Source organism: Mustela putorius, unplaced genomic scaffold, assembly GCF_011764305.1.
Source record: "Mustela putorius furo isolate JIRA1106 unplaced genomic scaffold, ASM1176430v1.1 tig00003853_pilon_pilon_pilon, whole genome shotgun sequence".
In the NCBI taxonomy this organism is placed as follows: domain Eukaryota; kingdom Metazoa; phylum Chordata; class Mammalia; order Carnivora; family Mustelidae; genus Mustela; species Mustela putorius.
The window spans coordinates 33,981,306-33,995,300 of record NW_025422005.1 but is presented as its reverse complement, the minus strand read 5'-3'; the positions used below and the strand labels follow the sequence as shown (position 1 = coordinate 33,995,300).

At 58.4% G+C, this 13,995-nt stretch overlaps 2 protein-coding genes across 20 annotated transcripts in view; one reads left to right on the top strand and one right to left on the bottom strand.

The window, feature by feature from the left end:
- Positions 1-9,982, top strand: part of SLC6A9 (solute carrier family 6 member 9) — a 31,289-nt gene extending 21,307 nt beyond the window's left edge. For all 7 annotated transcript variants that reach the window (XM_004740527.3, XM_004740529.3, XM_045064390.1 and 4 more), the window contains 9 exons: positions 3,822-3,954; positions 4,173-4,307; positions 4,399-4,502; positions 4,885-5,122; positions 5,213-5,347; positions 5,457-5,556; positions 5,646-5,746; positions 8,421-8,591; positions 8,705-9,982. In XM_004740527.3, coding sequence (XP_004740584.1) covers positions 3,822-3,954; positions 4,173-4,307; positions 4,399-4,502; positions 4,885-5,122; positions 5,213-5,347; positions 5,457-5,556; positions 5,646-5,746; positions 8,421-8,591; positions 8,705-8,899 — 1,312 coding nt within the window. In that variant the 3' untranslated portion in view covers positions 8,900-9,982. The remainder of the gene's footprint in view (positions 1-3,821; positions 3,955-4,172; positions 4,308-4,398; positions 4,503-4,884; positions 5,123-5,212; positions 5,348-5,456; positions 5,557-5,645; positions 5,747-8,420; positions 8,592-8,704) is intronic.
- Positions 9,937-13,877, bottom strand: CCDC24 (coiled-coil domain containing 24). Of its 13 annotated transcripts, none has more exons than XM_004740521.3 (9): positions 13,437-13,877; positions 13,084-13,288; positions 12,687-12,874; positions 12,439-12,555; positions 11,867-11,944; positions 11,334-11,388; positions 10,802-10,871; positions 10,613-10,691; positions 9,937-10,529 (listed from the first exon to the last, which is right to left on the bottom strand). In XM_004740521.3, exons 2-9 carry the CDS (start codon positions 13,207-13,209, stop codon positions 10,292-10,294), a joined length of 951 nt encoding a protein of 316 aa, XP_004740578.1. In that variant the 5' UTR covers positions 13,210-13,288; positions 13,437-13,877; the 3' UTR covers positions 9,937-10,291. The 13 variants fall into 13 exon arrangements, with proteins under 13 accessions (XP_004740578.1, XP_044920332.1, XP_044920330.1 ...); XM_045064397.1 differs by having other exon boundaries at positions 10,640-10,691; XM_045064395.1 differs by having other exon boundaries at positions 11,867-11,941.
- Positions 13,878-13,995: the final 118 nt, after the last annotated feature.

The following is a 13,995-nucleotide window of genomic DNA, read 5'->3' as shown; positions in this document are numbered from 1 at the left end:
AATGACCCTTGAGAGGTCTGCCCAGGCTGGCTTCCGCAAGGAAGTGGGGAGAACAAGCACCCCCATTTCCTGGGCCCCTACTATGTGCCAGGCATATTATCTCCTGTCCTAGTACCCCTGTTTTTCAGATTCAGAGGCTGATGTTCAGAGATTAAGGAAGTAGGCAGCCACGCTGGGTCAGGATACACGCCCTCCCCTGTGTGTGAATCAGGTCGATGGTATGAATCAGGCCAATGAGACTGCAGGTGTTCTTGGCCCACACTCTCCAACACCCCTTCAGAAAGCTGTGTGATCACATTGGAGCCCCACCACAACCTTGTTTGCTAGCTCATGCAGGTAGTATAGAATAGTCCCATTTTACAGATGAGGGAAGCAAGTCAGAAAAAAGATTAGGAAACACTTCTAAAGCAAGAGAAGGACAGATTTCTGAGCCCCAGTCTGCCTCCTGCCCACCCTCTGGCCCATGGTCTCCTCTCTCCTACCAGCCCTTCAGTCTTATTTCACGATCATCTGCGTGCTGGTCTGATTCAGGCCCGGAGGCCCTAAGAAACGAGCAGGCCCTCACCTCCACAGCCTGTGGAGCCCAGAGCACCTGAAACCCAGTGGGACTCAGGCCCCAACACCCTGCTCTCAGTGTCTTCATGGCAGCTCTGGAGTGGCACAGACCTCCCTCAGATCGTGGTTCTTTGGCTTATCAACTGTTTGGCCTCGGGAGACCACCCAACCTCTCAAAGTCATAGCTGTTCATCCACTAAATGGGAGGGGGGGGGTCACAGCACCTACTGTGTTGTAAGGAGGAGATGAGATCACTCAGATGGACCATGAAGGACAGGGATGGGTGCTCAGGTAGTGATGCCTGCCGACGAGCTCCAGCTGCTGCTGGAGACACAAAGAAACAGATTAGGCTGTTTCGTTCTCAAGGAGCTGATCGCCAGGCTGGGGCAATTAAAAAATAATGCAGAATAATTCCAGAGATGTTATGCACCGAGAGCCAACTTGTAAAGATGTTGGGTTCCAACAGTTCTTAGGTTAATTGATCTCAAAAGCACATGGTCCCAAAACAAAACAAAAAGCTAAATATGGTGCCATAAAAAAGAGAGGTAGAATTCACTACTTGGTACCCAGGCTAGCATTCTAAACTTTGTTAGCCCCCTGGTATTGTAATGCTGTACCCTTGCAAATCATATAAATGATTAAACAAAGTCATATAAAACACTCCCAGTTGAACATACATAATTAGACAAAGTTAAAAAAAAAATCTTTTGAACAAGAAATTATTTTCTTGGAATTATTTCATGGAATGCTATTGCCTTAAGTAAGGCAGGTCTGAGTAGTAGAAGCAGAAGGACCCTGTGGCTATTCTAGAGGGCAGAACTTCCCAGCACTTACGTGCCCCGAGTAGGTGTGCCCCGTAGAGTGGGGCCTGGGCAGCCCGGAGCCCCAGCCCAACTGCCTTCAGCTTTGAGTGGTTTTGTCTGTTACCCCCAATAGCTCCCAGAATACTTTTTCTGTGTACTATGAAGGAAAAAAGATTGAAAGCACTGTCGAAGGGGACCAGGTGCCTCTTGGTGGTGGTCCCGCAGCTCCTGAACTTTTGCCATCCCCTTGACCAAGAGCTGGAGTTGGGGGCACAGAGGGACGTGTCCGACAGCGCCCTCTGCGGGTTGCGGTGCAAAGGGTGGTCTCCGGGGAATTTCTGCAGCAAAAGAGACAGGCCTGCGGAGCAAACACCAAATCCCAGGCCTGGCAACATTGTCCTATGAGGAGACAGAGCAACATCGCATCACAAGGTATTAAAAACGTCACCGTGAGGTTTGAGAACTGACTTGGAAAAAAAGGTGAGAAGAGCTGAGAACGATAGAGGACAGTCTATGAGCTATTCTGAGAGGTCTTAACTGTGAGAGGGGACAGAAGTGAGCCTGTATTTACCTAAATCCAGCTACAAATTATGCTAGATTGGTGTTATTATGCCCATTTTACAGATGAGGAAACTGAGGCTCAAGAGCTTGCCTCTTGCTCATCACTTCTGGCCTGGACAACTGCAATACCAGGCTGGTCCCCACTCCCAGGTTCTCTCCTTTCTACTTCCAAGTCCTTTTACCACGGTGTTCACTTACTCATTCATTAATTCATTCAACAACATCTTTTGAGTACTGCTCTGTGCCAGGCACTTCACTAGACAGTGGGGGAGCTGGGTACTCCTGTCTTCCAAGAAAATGAATGACAAACAAAATAAATTAGGTTAAAAAAAAGGAGATGTGTGCTGTGGAGAAAAATCTAGCAAAGGGGGTAAGGGGTGCTGGGCAGGGACCAGGGCTGCCATTTTAAGCAGAGTCGCCAGAAAAGGTCCCTTTGCAAAGAGGGTACGCAGAGTAAGTACCTGAAGGAGCTGAGGAGGGAGAAGGCGATGCCGACAAACCCAGCGGCGTAATTTGTGGGGCCCAGTGTGAAATGGACAATTGGGGCCTCTTATTCAGATGTAGTCAGAATTTCAAGATGTCAATGGCAGAACGTTAAGTCCAGCACAAGGCCCTTTGAAGCAGGGGGCCCTGTGTGACAGCACACGCCTCACACCCACGTGTCCATATGGATGTCTGGGGAAAGAGAACTCCAGACGGAGGGAAAGCTCATGCGTGCAAAGGCCCTGAGGGAGGTGCCTGGCATGGTTCGGGAACTACGCGGAGCCCCGTGCAGCTGGGGCAGGGAGCGGGGCATCAAGTGGGAGGACAGGAGACCAGAGGGGTGGCAGACTGAGGACAATGGACCACTTAGGGCCTTGCAGCTACTGTAAAGACTTAGGCTTTTTCCTGGTGAGAGACGAGTGCTGCTGCAAAGCTTTGAGCCAAGGAGAGACCCTGCAAGTGCTCTTATAAAAACCCTTCGGAAGCTTCCCATTGCTCGCGGGATAAAATTCAAACTTCTCAGCCTTGCCTTTCATGGCTTCTTATAATCTGGCTTCTTCCTCTCCTTCATCCTTCTCTCTTCCCTCACCTTCTCTACCAGACTTGCTGAGCTACTGACAGACCCAGGCGAGGCCACATTCTTTGGCGATCCCCTGTCCTGCTGCGAGCTGCACCCACAGCCTGGCACACGCGTCCTCTTCTCTTCACCCTCCTGCTCCCTTCCTCACACCTTAGCTCAAGCCTCACCTCTTCTGGGAAGCCTTCCAGAGTGCCCCTCCGCCTGGGATCGAGATGCCCTTCCTGTATCCCACGTGCCTGATGCGGGTCTCTGTGCCCGGCACCTATCACAGGGCCCAGCCAGCCCATAGGTGTCCCGTTGATTGAAAAGGCACTGCTGAGGCGGTGTAGGGCACCAGATAGAGCCACACATACATAGGGGAGGAATTTGGGGTCAGGCCTAGGCCTGCCTGCATCAGAGCTTCCAATCTTTACTGAGCACTCCACCACCTCCCTCAACTCATCAGGGATGGAGAAGCTAGTGTGGGTGGAGAGTTTCCAGAAGGCTTCCCGGAGGAGGTGACACCTGACAGGATGTGTCCATTCTAGAGGAGAGAGCATTACTAAAGGAAGAAAGGCACAAGCCAGGGTCTGGGATGGGCCCGAAAAGGGACGGGGAGACCTTGACACCCCAGGGGCTGAGGAGGCTGGTCCAGGCTCAGGGTGTTACCTCTGGGCACCTTTGAGGGTCCCGGAGGGGCTGCAAGCAGAGGTGTCTCAGGGAAGCAGGCAGAAGGGGTGGGGTGGGGCCCGTTGGGCTGGGGCCTCCCAATGGGCCCCTTCTTCCATGCCGGGACCTCGGGACTCAGTTGCTGGGCATCAGGGGCCCAGGCCTCAATAACAGAGTGTCCCCTTCCCCAGGCTGTACGTGCTGAAGCTCTCAGACGACATCGGGAACTTCGGGGAGGTGCGATTGCCCCTCCTTGGCTGCCTCGGTGTCTCTTGGGTGGTGGTCTTCCTCTGCCTCATCCGAGGGGTCAAGTCTTCAGGGAAAGTAAGTACCCCTCCCCCAGCAGGGTGTGTGCCCACCCAGGAAGACCCTGCCTCCCCTGCTGGGGTTTAGTGTGTAGGGCTTGGGCGCAATCAGTGATGAGGGGACATGGAGGGGAGAGAGGGGCCAGAGGGCCGGTGGTGGCTGAGGGGCCAGGCAGGGGCTGCCCAGGGCAGGAATGACAGCTGGGAGGAGCCCAACAGAGCCTGTCTTGCGCACAGGTGGTGTACTTCACAGCCACGTTTCCCTACGTGGTGCTGACCATCCTGTTCGTCCGAGGTGTGACCCTGGAAGGAGCCTTCACCGGCATCATGTACTACCTGACCCCCCAGTGGGACAAGATCCTGGAGGCCAAGGTGGGCCATGGAGTGTGGCCTGGAAGGGGCGGAGAGGGGCCGAGAGGTGCCTGCCTCTGACCCCAGCTCCTCTGCCCATCCTGCCCCGCAGGTGTGGGGGGATGCTGCCTCCCAGATATTCTACTCGCTGGGCTGCGCCTGGGGAGGCCTCATCACCATGGCTTCCTACAACAAATTCCATAACAACTGCTATCGGTGAGATCGCCCCCCACCCCCACCCCTGCCCTGCCAGCCCTGGGCTGCCCCCTCTACCCTGCCGCCTTCCCCAGGCTTTCCCAGATCCCCAGACCCAGTGCAGCCTCCTAGGCCTCCCCCGAGGGCCCTCCATTCCACGCATGGCCTGGAGGTCCTGGGAGCACTGGGTCTGGAGTGGGTCACTGGAAAATCGCCGGTGGGGACTCGAGAGGCTCAGCCCACTTAAAAAGGCCAGGAGCAGACCAGAAAAGAGGTTGAGAGGGATTCTGTTCCTAGAATGTTCCATCTCAGGTCTCCTCCCTGCCCGACTGGGCAGAGGGAAGAGGGCAAAGGGAAGCCGGCTGCTCGTCTTGAAGCCTGTTTTCCCTCCCTCTCCCCCAAGGGACAGCATCATTATTAGCATCACTAACTGTGCCACCAGCGTCTACGCCGGCTTCGTCATCTTCTCCATCCTGGGCTTCATGGCCAATCACCTGGGTGTGGACGTGTCCCGTGTGGCTGACCATGGCCCTGGCCTAGCCTTCGTGGCTTACCCCGAGGCCCTCACCCTGCTGCCCATCTCCCCACTCTGGTCCCTGCTCTTCTTCTTTATGCTCATCTTGCTGGGGCTGGGCACTCAGGTAGGAGGTGCGGGACATGGCCCAGGGGCCCGGTGAAGGAGGAGGTGGGGCCAGAGGCCAGGCCCCTGCTCTGACAGCCACACCCTGCAGTTCTGCCTCCTAGAGACACTGGTCACAGCCATTGTGGATGAGGTGGGAAATGAGTGGATCCTGCAGAAAAAGACCTACGTGACCTTGGGTGTGGCCGTGGCTGGGTTCCTGCTGGGCATCCCTCTTACCAGCCAGGTAAGACGTGAGGGAAAGCCTGGGCTGGAGTGGCCAGGGTAGGGGGGGTTTCTGGGGCAGGAGATTGGGGCCTCGGGCACTCCCGACTCAGCTGCCCACTGGCCCGTAGGCAGGCATCTACTGGCTGCTGTTAATGGACAACTATGCGGCCAGCTTCTCCTTGGTCATCATCTCCTGCATCATGTGTGTGTCCATCATGTACATCTATGGTAAGTGCCCAAGCTCCTGTGTCCTCTCCCGTCCCAGGCCCTGGCCTGCCCATGCTGCCCTGCCAGGCTTACTGACACCCCTCTCTCAGGGCACAGGAACTACTTCCAGGACATCCAGATGATGCTGGGCTTCCCACCACCCCTCTTCTTCCAGATCTGCTGGCGCTTTGTGTCTCCAGCCATCATCTTTGTAAGTTTCTGGTCTGGCCCCTCCCTCCCTGCTGCCCTCTGACAAGTGTCCTTCTACTGGGAACCAGCAAGGGAGCTCAAGAGCCATCCATCTGGCCAGAGCTCCCCCAAGGGGTCTCCGCACCCGGGGCCACTGGGAGTCTGAAAGAGGTTGCACAGAATCAGGTAGAGACTCAGAACCACCCAGGCACCAGCCTCGGCGTAGGGAGGGAGCTGAGAGCCCTTATTTGACTGAAGAAAGCAGACTGGCGGCTGCTGAGAGCTGGCCCTCCCTTCTGCCTGTCCCTGATGGGCCTCAGCAACCATTAGTGATATGGGTGTCTGCCTTGCTGGGCCTGGCTGAGCTCCCATCTCCAATTCCTCTAAGCCCAGGTGCTCGGGGTATGCAGTGTGAATGCATGGGTGTTCCACAAGAGGGTTGTTAGAGTCCGATGTCAGCTCCAGACTAGAGGCAGGCCTTCCAGGCACCAGAGTGGCCTGGCTCTGGAGAGGGAATGCTCTCGTTCCACTGATCACCAACAAGACTCCCACCTGCACGTTGTTCATGGATCGGCTCATGTGATCCGACTCTCCAAGGTATCGTTGTCATTCCCACTTGACAGATGACGAGACAGAGGCACAGAGATGTTCAGTCATTGACCCAAGCTGACACAACTAATAAAGGACAGAATCACGCTTGGAAGCCAATGGTCCCGTCTGGGGCCTGTGTGCTGGGCCAGGCTACACCAGAAGCGCCTGCAGGAAGGCGGACTGGTCCCCGGGCTAAAAACCATCTGATTTTGCTCCTTTATGCCCAGGGTTGGGGGGGAGCCACAAAGTGTTTGACGATGGAATGGTGGCTCCACAGAGAAGAGGAAGGGCCACCTGAGTGACAGAAGGGCGAGCCTAGTGGCAGGGGCAGCAGTGTTCCGTCATGTCCCTGTCATGCCCAGCCTCGCTGGGCCACAGGGACCTCAGCACTGGATTTCCACTTGAGCTCCTATTTCTGGGGGAGGGAAAAGGCCCCCGAGACTGAGGAGGCCTCTGTCACATGGGGTGTGGGATCTTCCCGGAGGTTGGCACAGCCACCAGCTCTGGCCACTGGCCCAGCTGTGAAACAGGAGCAGCGGAAGCCTCCTGTAAGTGGTGGGAGGCGGGGGAGGCCAGGCACTGTGGCCAAGCGTGAGCCCCCTGGGGGCTGTGGCTGTGGCTGAGGCCAAGGCCTGGGACCCTCCAGAGGGGAGCTCACCCTCCAGAGCTCCAAAGAGGCTGCCACCCTGGGCAGAGACCCCCGGGTACAAGCCAAGGCAGAGCAGGAGGCAGAGAGGAGACAGACACAGGAAGGCTCCCGAGGTTTCGGCAGGGCGGCGGCAGACTGGGCCCAGGTCCCATGTCTCTGTGAGATTGAGACAAAGAGCAGCTCCATCTCTGAGTTCAGAAAGCCAGGCCAGAGTCCCCCTAAGCCAAGGACTCCGGGCCTTGTGGACCCATATATCTGGGCTGTCATGTCTTCTTTGGGAGCTTGGCTTCTTTATATTTCTGAAAGGCTCTTCTTGACAAACCATCTTTCTGTCAGCTGAGACAAGGGACTTGTTTACACCTTGATCAGCATCTAGTTCCATTCAGGAAACTTGTCATAAGCTCCTACTATGCACATCCCTAGTGGATGTGGATCTCGCCCCCCCACCCCCGAATTGGGGCACCAGGATGCTGATGAGGGCTCTGGAGGCACTGCTGAGGCCCCCCGGGGAATGGCCCATGAGCCACCTGCCCATCTTTCTGCTTCCTTAGTTTGTTGTCATTGCTGTGGCCCCGGGGTTCATTTCCCATTCCACTTCTCTCTTTCCAAAACCGTTCCCGGTGGGTCCCCAGCCTGCCGTTCACCATTTCTAGCCTTTGGAGCCTCCCCTGTGGCTCCTGCGCCTTCGACAGGTGGGGGTTGGCCCTATCCTCTCCTGCATCGCTCCCATCTCTCTGTACAAGTCAGTTCAAATCATCAGTAAAGTTGTGCCAGGCACTGTGCCGGGAACTGGAGACCCTGATGAGGTCCCAGGAGGCCCCAGGCCTATGGGAAACATGAAACAAGTGCTCAGCAGTTGGAAAATGCCATTGAGAGCCCTTTTAGGAAGAGGGATGAGAAATCTGGAAAGGCTTCTTGAAGGAGGTGGCATTTACATAGGGTCTGACAGGAAAATGGAGAGGATTCTCCAGAATAAATGAAGAGGGAGGAAAATGCTGGGTGCAACCCAGACACTGAGACCAGGGTGAGACCAGGGTAAGAACCCTAAGGCCTGGGACTCGGCAAAAGGGAGCCATCGAGAATCTCTGAGGGAACTGACTGACTGCAAAGGCGGTTATCAGTTGTTCCCTGGCCGGTTCGGGATTATGGGGCGGACAGACCTCTCCTCCTCCACAATGCCTGATGCCTACCTGTCCCCCAGGCCCTGGACCCTTGGTTCCACCTGCTTTTTCCCCTACCCAAACCTTGACATTGCCCCTGTCCTGCCCCAAATGCCTCTTCCTAGTTCTGGAGACCAGAGAGGAGGGGGAAGGGGTGCTGGGCGGAGGGCGCGGAGGCCTAGAGAAGGGTGGGGATGGAGCGGGGTGGGATGAAGGGGTGGAGGATGGAGGGGCGGGGGATGCAGGGGCGGTGCTGGGCTGGCCTCAAGGGCACTCCCTTCCCCTACTGTCTGCAGTTCATTCTCATCTTCACCGTGATCCAGTACCGGCCAATCACCTACAACCACTACCAATACCCAGGCTGGGCTGTGGCCATCGGCTTCCTGATGGCTTTGTCCTCCGTCATTTGCATCCCCCTTTATGCCCTGTTCCAGCTCTGCCGCACAGATGGGGACACGCTCCTCCAGGTGAGGGGTGGGGGCAGGCCACAGCCAGATGAACTGGGAAGGGGTGGGTGGATGAGGCTTCATGGCCCCCTTCTGAAGCACCCATCCACCCTCCATGTCTACCTCTCCTGCAGCGTTTGAAAAATGCCACAAAGCCAAGCAGAGACTGGGGCCCCGCCCTCCTGGAGCACCAGACTGGGCGCTATGCCCCCGCCATCCCACCCTCTCCTGAAGACGGGCTTGAGGTCCAGCCGCTGCACCCGGACAAGGCCCAGATCCCCATGGTGGGCAGTAACGGCTCTAGCCGCCTGCAGGACTCCCGGATATGAGCACAGCAGCCCGGGGAGGGCCCCACCCCCGCCCGTGCTCCCACCACAGAGACTGGGGAGAGAGGGGATGGGTGTCACCACCTGCCCCTGCCATGCCCTGGCCAGGGCGGCTGTTGTCACTTGGTCAGCACTGGTCATTTGTGCTCGTGTCCCCAGTGTTTACAGGTCCTTTGGATGCCAAGATGGCAGCTGGGGATGGGTTTGGGCAATAGGAGGGTTGCCAGGGGTGGGGCCAAAGCACTTTGGAGGGGGTCTCAGGCCAGGTCCACAGAGATCTGCTGGGCTTTACATGGCCTCTGATGCCCTCACACTCTGTCCGGAGCTGCGGTTCTAGGTGGGCCCTACCTATCCTGGTCCTCAGGCCTCCAGCCTCCTGACCAGTGTTCCTGCCCCCAGAGCAGACCCCAGCCTCTGCCCAGGCAGATTTGGGTCTTCCTATCCAGGGGCAAGTTTGGGGCTAAGGGGCTGTACAGTGTTATTTGTTAGGCTGTGCTGCCCAGCCCTGTTTGTCTGTGTAATTATTTTTGTAAAAATCGTATTCTCTGTGGTTGCCACTCCATGCCCCCCACCTTGGGCCCCTCTGTCTTCCCTGCCTGCCTGCACCTCACTCGGCTGCTCTGGGGTTTCCACACCTCATTCCAGCCCTGGCTGTCACGCCCAGCCAGCAAAGGCCCATGACCCAGCAGCCTGCCCAAAGCACTGGTTTCTGAGGGGTAGGGGTGGGGGTGCTGCTCAGCAGGAGGTTTGAGCCCCGAGCCCTAGGGAAGGGGACCTTACACAAAACCCCCTCGTCCTCCCTCCACCAGGCTGAGGTCCGGTCCTCCCAAACTGGGCTGCCCTTGTTCATGTGCCAAATGGCCCCATCCTGCGTGCCCCATCCCCTCTGGAGCCAGAGCTTCCTTCGCCCCAGCCCCGCAGTGTCCGTCTGTCTATCCTCTGTGCCCCTCTGTGCAGTGACAGCCCCGAAGAGCCGCCTCTAATCGTCTGTAGCAATAATGGTGCATCGCCCACCCCTACCCATCCGTGCACCACTAGGATTTTAAAGTCCATAGATTTTAATGAAATTTCTATTCCTGTCTCTGAGCTGCTGCTGTGCTTTGTCTGAGTCCCCCAGGGGGACAAGAGTCGGGGCTGAGATGAGACCTCTGCCTGCCAGGCCTTTGTGGAGGACCGGGAGAAGAAAGGCCAAAGGCTCTGGTGGTCAGAACCAGACACCAGGGGCTCAGCGAGGGGGTGGGGCAAGAAGGGCCAGACAGACGAGAGCCTTGCGTCCTGGCTCGGGCCCATCCAAGACTAGATCTGAAGCAGGCTGGGCCACAGCAGCTGAGGGGTGGGCAGCAGCGGACGGGGTGAGTTCCAGCAGACGCCAAGGCCTACTTGATGATCAGCCCTTCAGGTGGGGGCCTGGGGTGTAGCGCTGGATGCTGGAGTAGACACTGGCCTTTCCCCAGGGCTGCCCTGAAGCTTCCGGCCCCAGCGGCAGGTGGTAGCCAGGTGTCGGGGGCGGGGGCAGCTCTCGGGAGGCGGGGCAGGCAGGCAGCACTGGCCAGGCCCTGTCCAAACCCCAGCCTTCCGGAGGGGGCAAGGCCGGGGTCTGAGACCTGGGCTGAAGGATTCCACGGGCTGCTGCCTGAAGAGGAAAGAGCAGCAGTGAGCGAGCAGCAGCCTGACCTTCTGGTCACCCTGTCCTGCAGGGCCACCGCTGGGGTTGACCTGAGGCTGGAGGAGACATGGGAGGACCTGGGAAGTGCCTGCAGCTCTCGACGCATGGCTGCCTTCTGCTCCTTCAGCTCTGCGGGAGAGATGCCTCTGACACACAGTGCCCAGCAGCTCTGGGCTATACACCAGTGTGGGGTGGGGAGTGGGAGGCTGGGTGCTCCGGGGCCTCCTTGGAGTCCTCACCTGCCAGGGTGGGCGCTAGGCTTGCCTCGGAGGGCTGGGGTGCCCCTGTGTACTCCTCTTCCAGGCAGCGCTGCCGGGAGAGCTGGCTCAGTGCCTGGCCTGAAGCATGGGTGGGGCAGGGCAGGGTGCAGAGGCCAAGATCCCCATGGCAGGGCCCCCCAAACAGGCTCAGGCAGCCCATAGGGGTGGGGGGGACACTAGCTCTCCTGAAAGGTCCTTCTTGGTGAGGGGGTGGCTGGCTTGGACTCAGACTTAGGGAAGGGAAGGAGGCAAAGACAAGGGACAATTCAGCGAGTTAATCTAAAAGTGCTGACCTTGGGCTAAGGGGCTCAAACAGAACCTTCTGGATTCACAAACATAGGGACTGTGCACATGTGAGAAATGGCCACAGCACCCACACACACCTTTCCATGCACATGTGCACCCAGATAGACACACACACACACATGGCCTTCCCATGCCAGGTGAGAGGCCGTGGTGTCTACACTCGGCAGAAAGGCTCTGGGCAGGGAGGCCCCAGGCTGCTGCTCACCTGCAGGACAGGGATCATCCTCTCCAAGGTGTGACACTCCTCCTCTAGGAGGCTCCTGGGACACATGGGAGTATGGCAGCCACAGCCAGCTCCACGAGACCCAGTCTCAGTTAAGCCCTCCACCCAGCCCCTAACCTCCAGCCTCCCCACCACTAGAACCTCCTGCCTCAGCCCACCCTGCTTTCTGGGGCCAGGCACTGGCTGCAGCCTTCCACTCCTGCCAGCCTCTGCCAGGACAGGAGGTGTCCTCCCTGTGCCAACCTCACAGTGCCCACCAGCCTCCCTTCTGCATTCCTGCAGGGGCCTCCTCCAGCCTCCCTTCTCCCCCACACCACAGCCCCTCCCCAGCTTAAAACCCTGCCACAGTTCCTCTACAGCAACCCACCCTTTCCACTTGTCAGCATTCCTCTCCTGGTCCCCACCAGGTGTGTGTCCCCCCTTTCCTCTCCCGCAGTCCAGTCCCAGTACTTGGAGACCTGTCCCAGCCCCATCCTCCCTGTGTCCACCCGACCATGCGCACTCAGGGGCCTCACCGCAGGTGTCCAGCAACCTGGTCGATACTGGACACATTCAGTTGGTCCTTGATGATGCTGAGGTCCCTCTGACCGCTGCTGGCAGATGAGGTCACTGTCACTCTCCCCATGTTGCCTCACCCCAGGCCTTCAGGATACAAATGCCACTTCTCCTAGACAGCTCTGTGTCTTTTCTCACAAAGGCAACATAATAGACCGCAAAGGGGAAGAGTTCTGGAGCTTGGGTTTGCAAATCGGCTCTGCCACCCTTCAATGTGCATGAACTTGGGCAAATGGATTATCCCTTCTGAGTTTCAGTTCCTCGTCAGTAAAAGGGGGCCATCATTCCTCTAAAGGCTTGTGTGAGAACTAGCAATAAGTGGCTGCTTATACACTTGTGAACATGCTCCTTCTCCTTTATCTCAGGCAGTCCCCAGCACTCTCTAGCCCAGCTCTCTTGGATCCCTACATATGGTTGTAGGAGGTCCAGCTCCAGGCCAGGAACTTCTCCAAGGAGCCAAGTGGAACCCACCAGCTGGCTGGGGTCCTCTGCCAAGCAGGAATAGCTCCCTCCTCTTCTACCACCACTTTACCTGGGTTCACCAGCTCTCATCTGCAATACCTTCTGTTCTGGCAAATCACACCTAGGCTCCTCCAAGGCAAAGCGCAGGACCCTGGGGCTATACTGGACCCAAGCCTGGGTCTGGTCCCTGCAGAAGGTGCACTGAAGGTAATTCAAGGGCTCCTTCCAGGGAACCATCAAAGGCAATCCTGGCCCCTTATCAGGCGCACAGCTAGCCCCTCTTAGCTCTGTCACAGGGCCTGTGTCTGAGGTTCCCACCTGCCCTCGCAGATGGCCTTCTGGCGGAGGCCTAGGAGCAGCTGCCTCAGTTCTTGGCGCATGAGGTCTCTTAGGAGGGGCGGTGGTGCCAGAAGGGAGGAGGGATCGGAGGTGGGGCGGGAGTCTGAGGCTTGGGAGGATCGAGCCTCTTGGAGCAGTGACTGTAGCATCACCACCTGCAAGGAGAGCTGGGACACCTTGCGACTCGGGAGAGAAGTGATGGAAGTGAAGGGGGCTGGGGGACTGAGGGGCATAGCGGAGTCAAGAGGGCTGGGGACGCTGAGATCCGGCAAGATCTCGAGAGATACCAGGCAGGACCGGGGACCCGGAGGAGGTGGGGTAAATCACCCGAGTCCTGGGACAGGCCTGGAGTGTGGCCCATCTGCCCACTCCCCACCTCTGCTCGTAGCTCCAGGCTCAGGTCCACCGTCGTCTCCCCCAGAATCCTCTTCACTTCGGGCCGCTCCGAGAGCGGAACGTGCTCCTCTACCAGCTCCCACAGAGACGGGGAGTCCCGGAGCATGGCCCACCCGCGCTGCCGCCCTCCGACGAGCGGCCAGGGGCTCGCACCCGCGGGAGAGCAGGTGGCCCGGCCGCGTTACCTGGAGAAGGCCAGTCCTCAAGGGTGGGCCCGGCCCCCTCGCACCCCGCCCCCCCTTCGCCTCACGGGCCACGCCCCCAGCCCGTCGCTCTCCCCGGCCTGCCCAAGCCCCACCCTTGTTCTGCCGCTTGTCTCAGCGACTGAATTACCCGGTCCGGAGCCGCCGGTCTCTGGCACTGTCCCTTCTGCCCCGCTTCTGGCTGACTCTCGGGGGCCACGGTTCCCTGTCACGGCCCCCAGGAGCCGGGAAGTGGGAACCGGGGCTCTAGCCCCGCCCCTTCCGCGCGGCCGTCACCCGGGAAACCGCGCCGCTACCCAGGCTCCGCCCCCAGCCATTCCAGGTGGGGTGGGCGGTGCCGGCTAGCCGGGAGTCCGACCCGCCGCCTAGGTAGGTGGTCTGTGAGTACGAACCATCCAGGCTCCCGACGCCAAGCCCTCTGGGCTCGTCTCGCGGCAGCTTTCGGCTTCGGGGCAGGTGGGAAGGACGGAGAAATCGGAGCCCACTGGGACCGTTATTACTTCATTGCCTCTCCTGGCCGGGAGGCAGCGGTAGGGTAAACCTTTCCTCCCAGAGTCGGCTAAGTCTCGCGAGCCACTGGGACCTGGGGAACCCGGACAGCCCGGGCCAGACAGACGGGTTAGGCCAGGTGCCCTCCCACAAGACACACGCGGTCTGGAATCTGGGCCCAGATTCGCTAACCCCAAGCA

Coding starts and splice junctions, on each gene's coding strand:
- CCDC24 (XM_004740514.3), bottom strand. CDS start 13,209: ATGCTCCGGGACTCCCCGTCTCTGTGGGAGCTGGTAGAGGAGCACGTT. Junction 10,692..10,801: donor CCTAGCGCCCACCCTGGCAG/GTGAGGACTCCA, acceptor TCTCTCCCGCAG/AGCTGAAGGAGCAGAAGGCA. Junction 10,530..10,612: donor CATGTCTCCTCCAGCCTCAG/GTCAACCCCAGC, acceptor TTTCCTCTTCAG/GCAGCAGCCCGTGGAATCCT.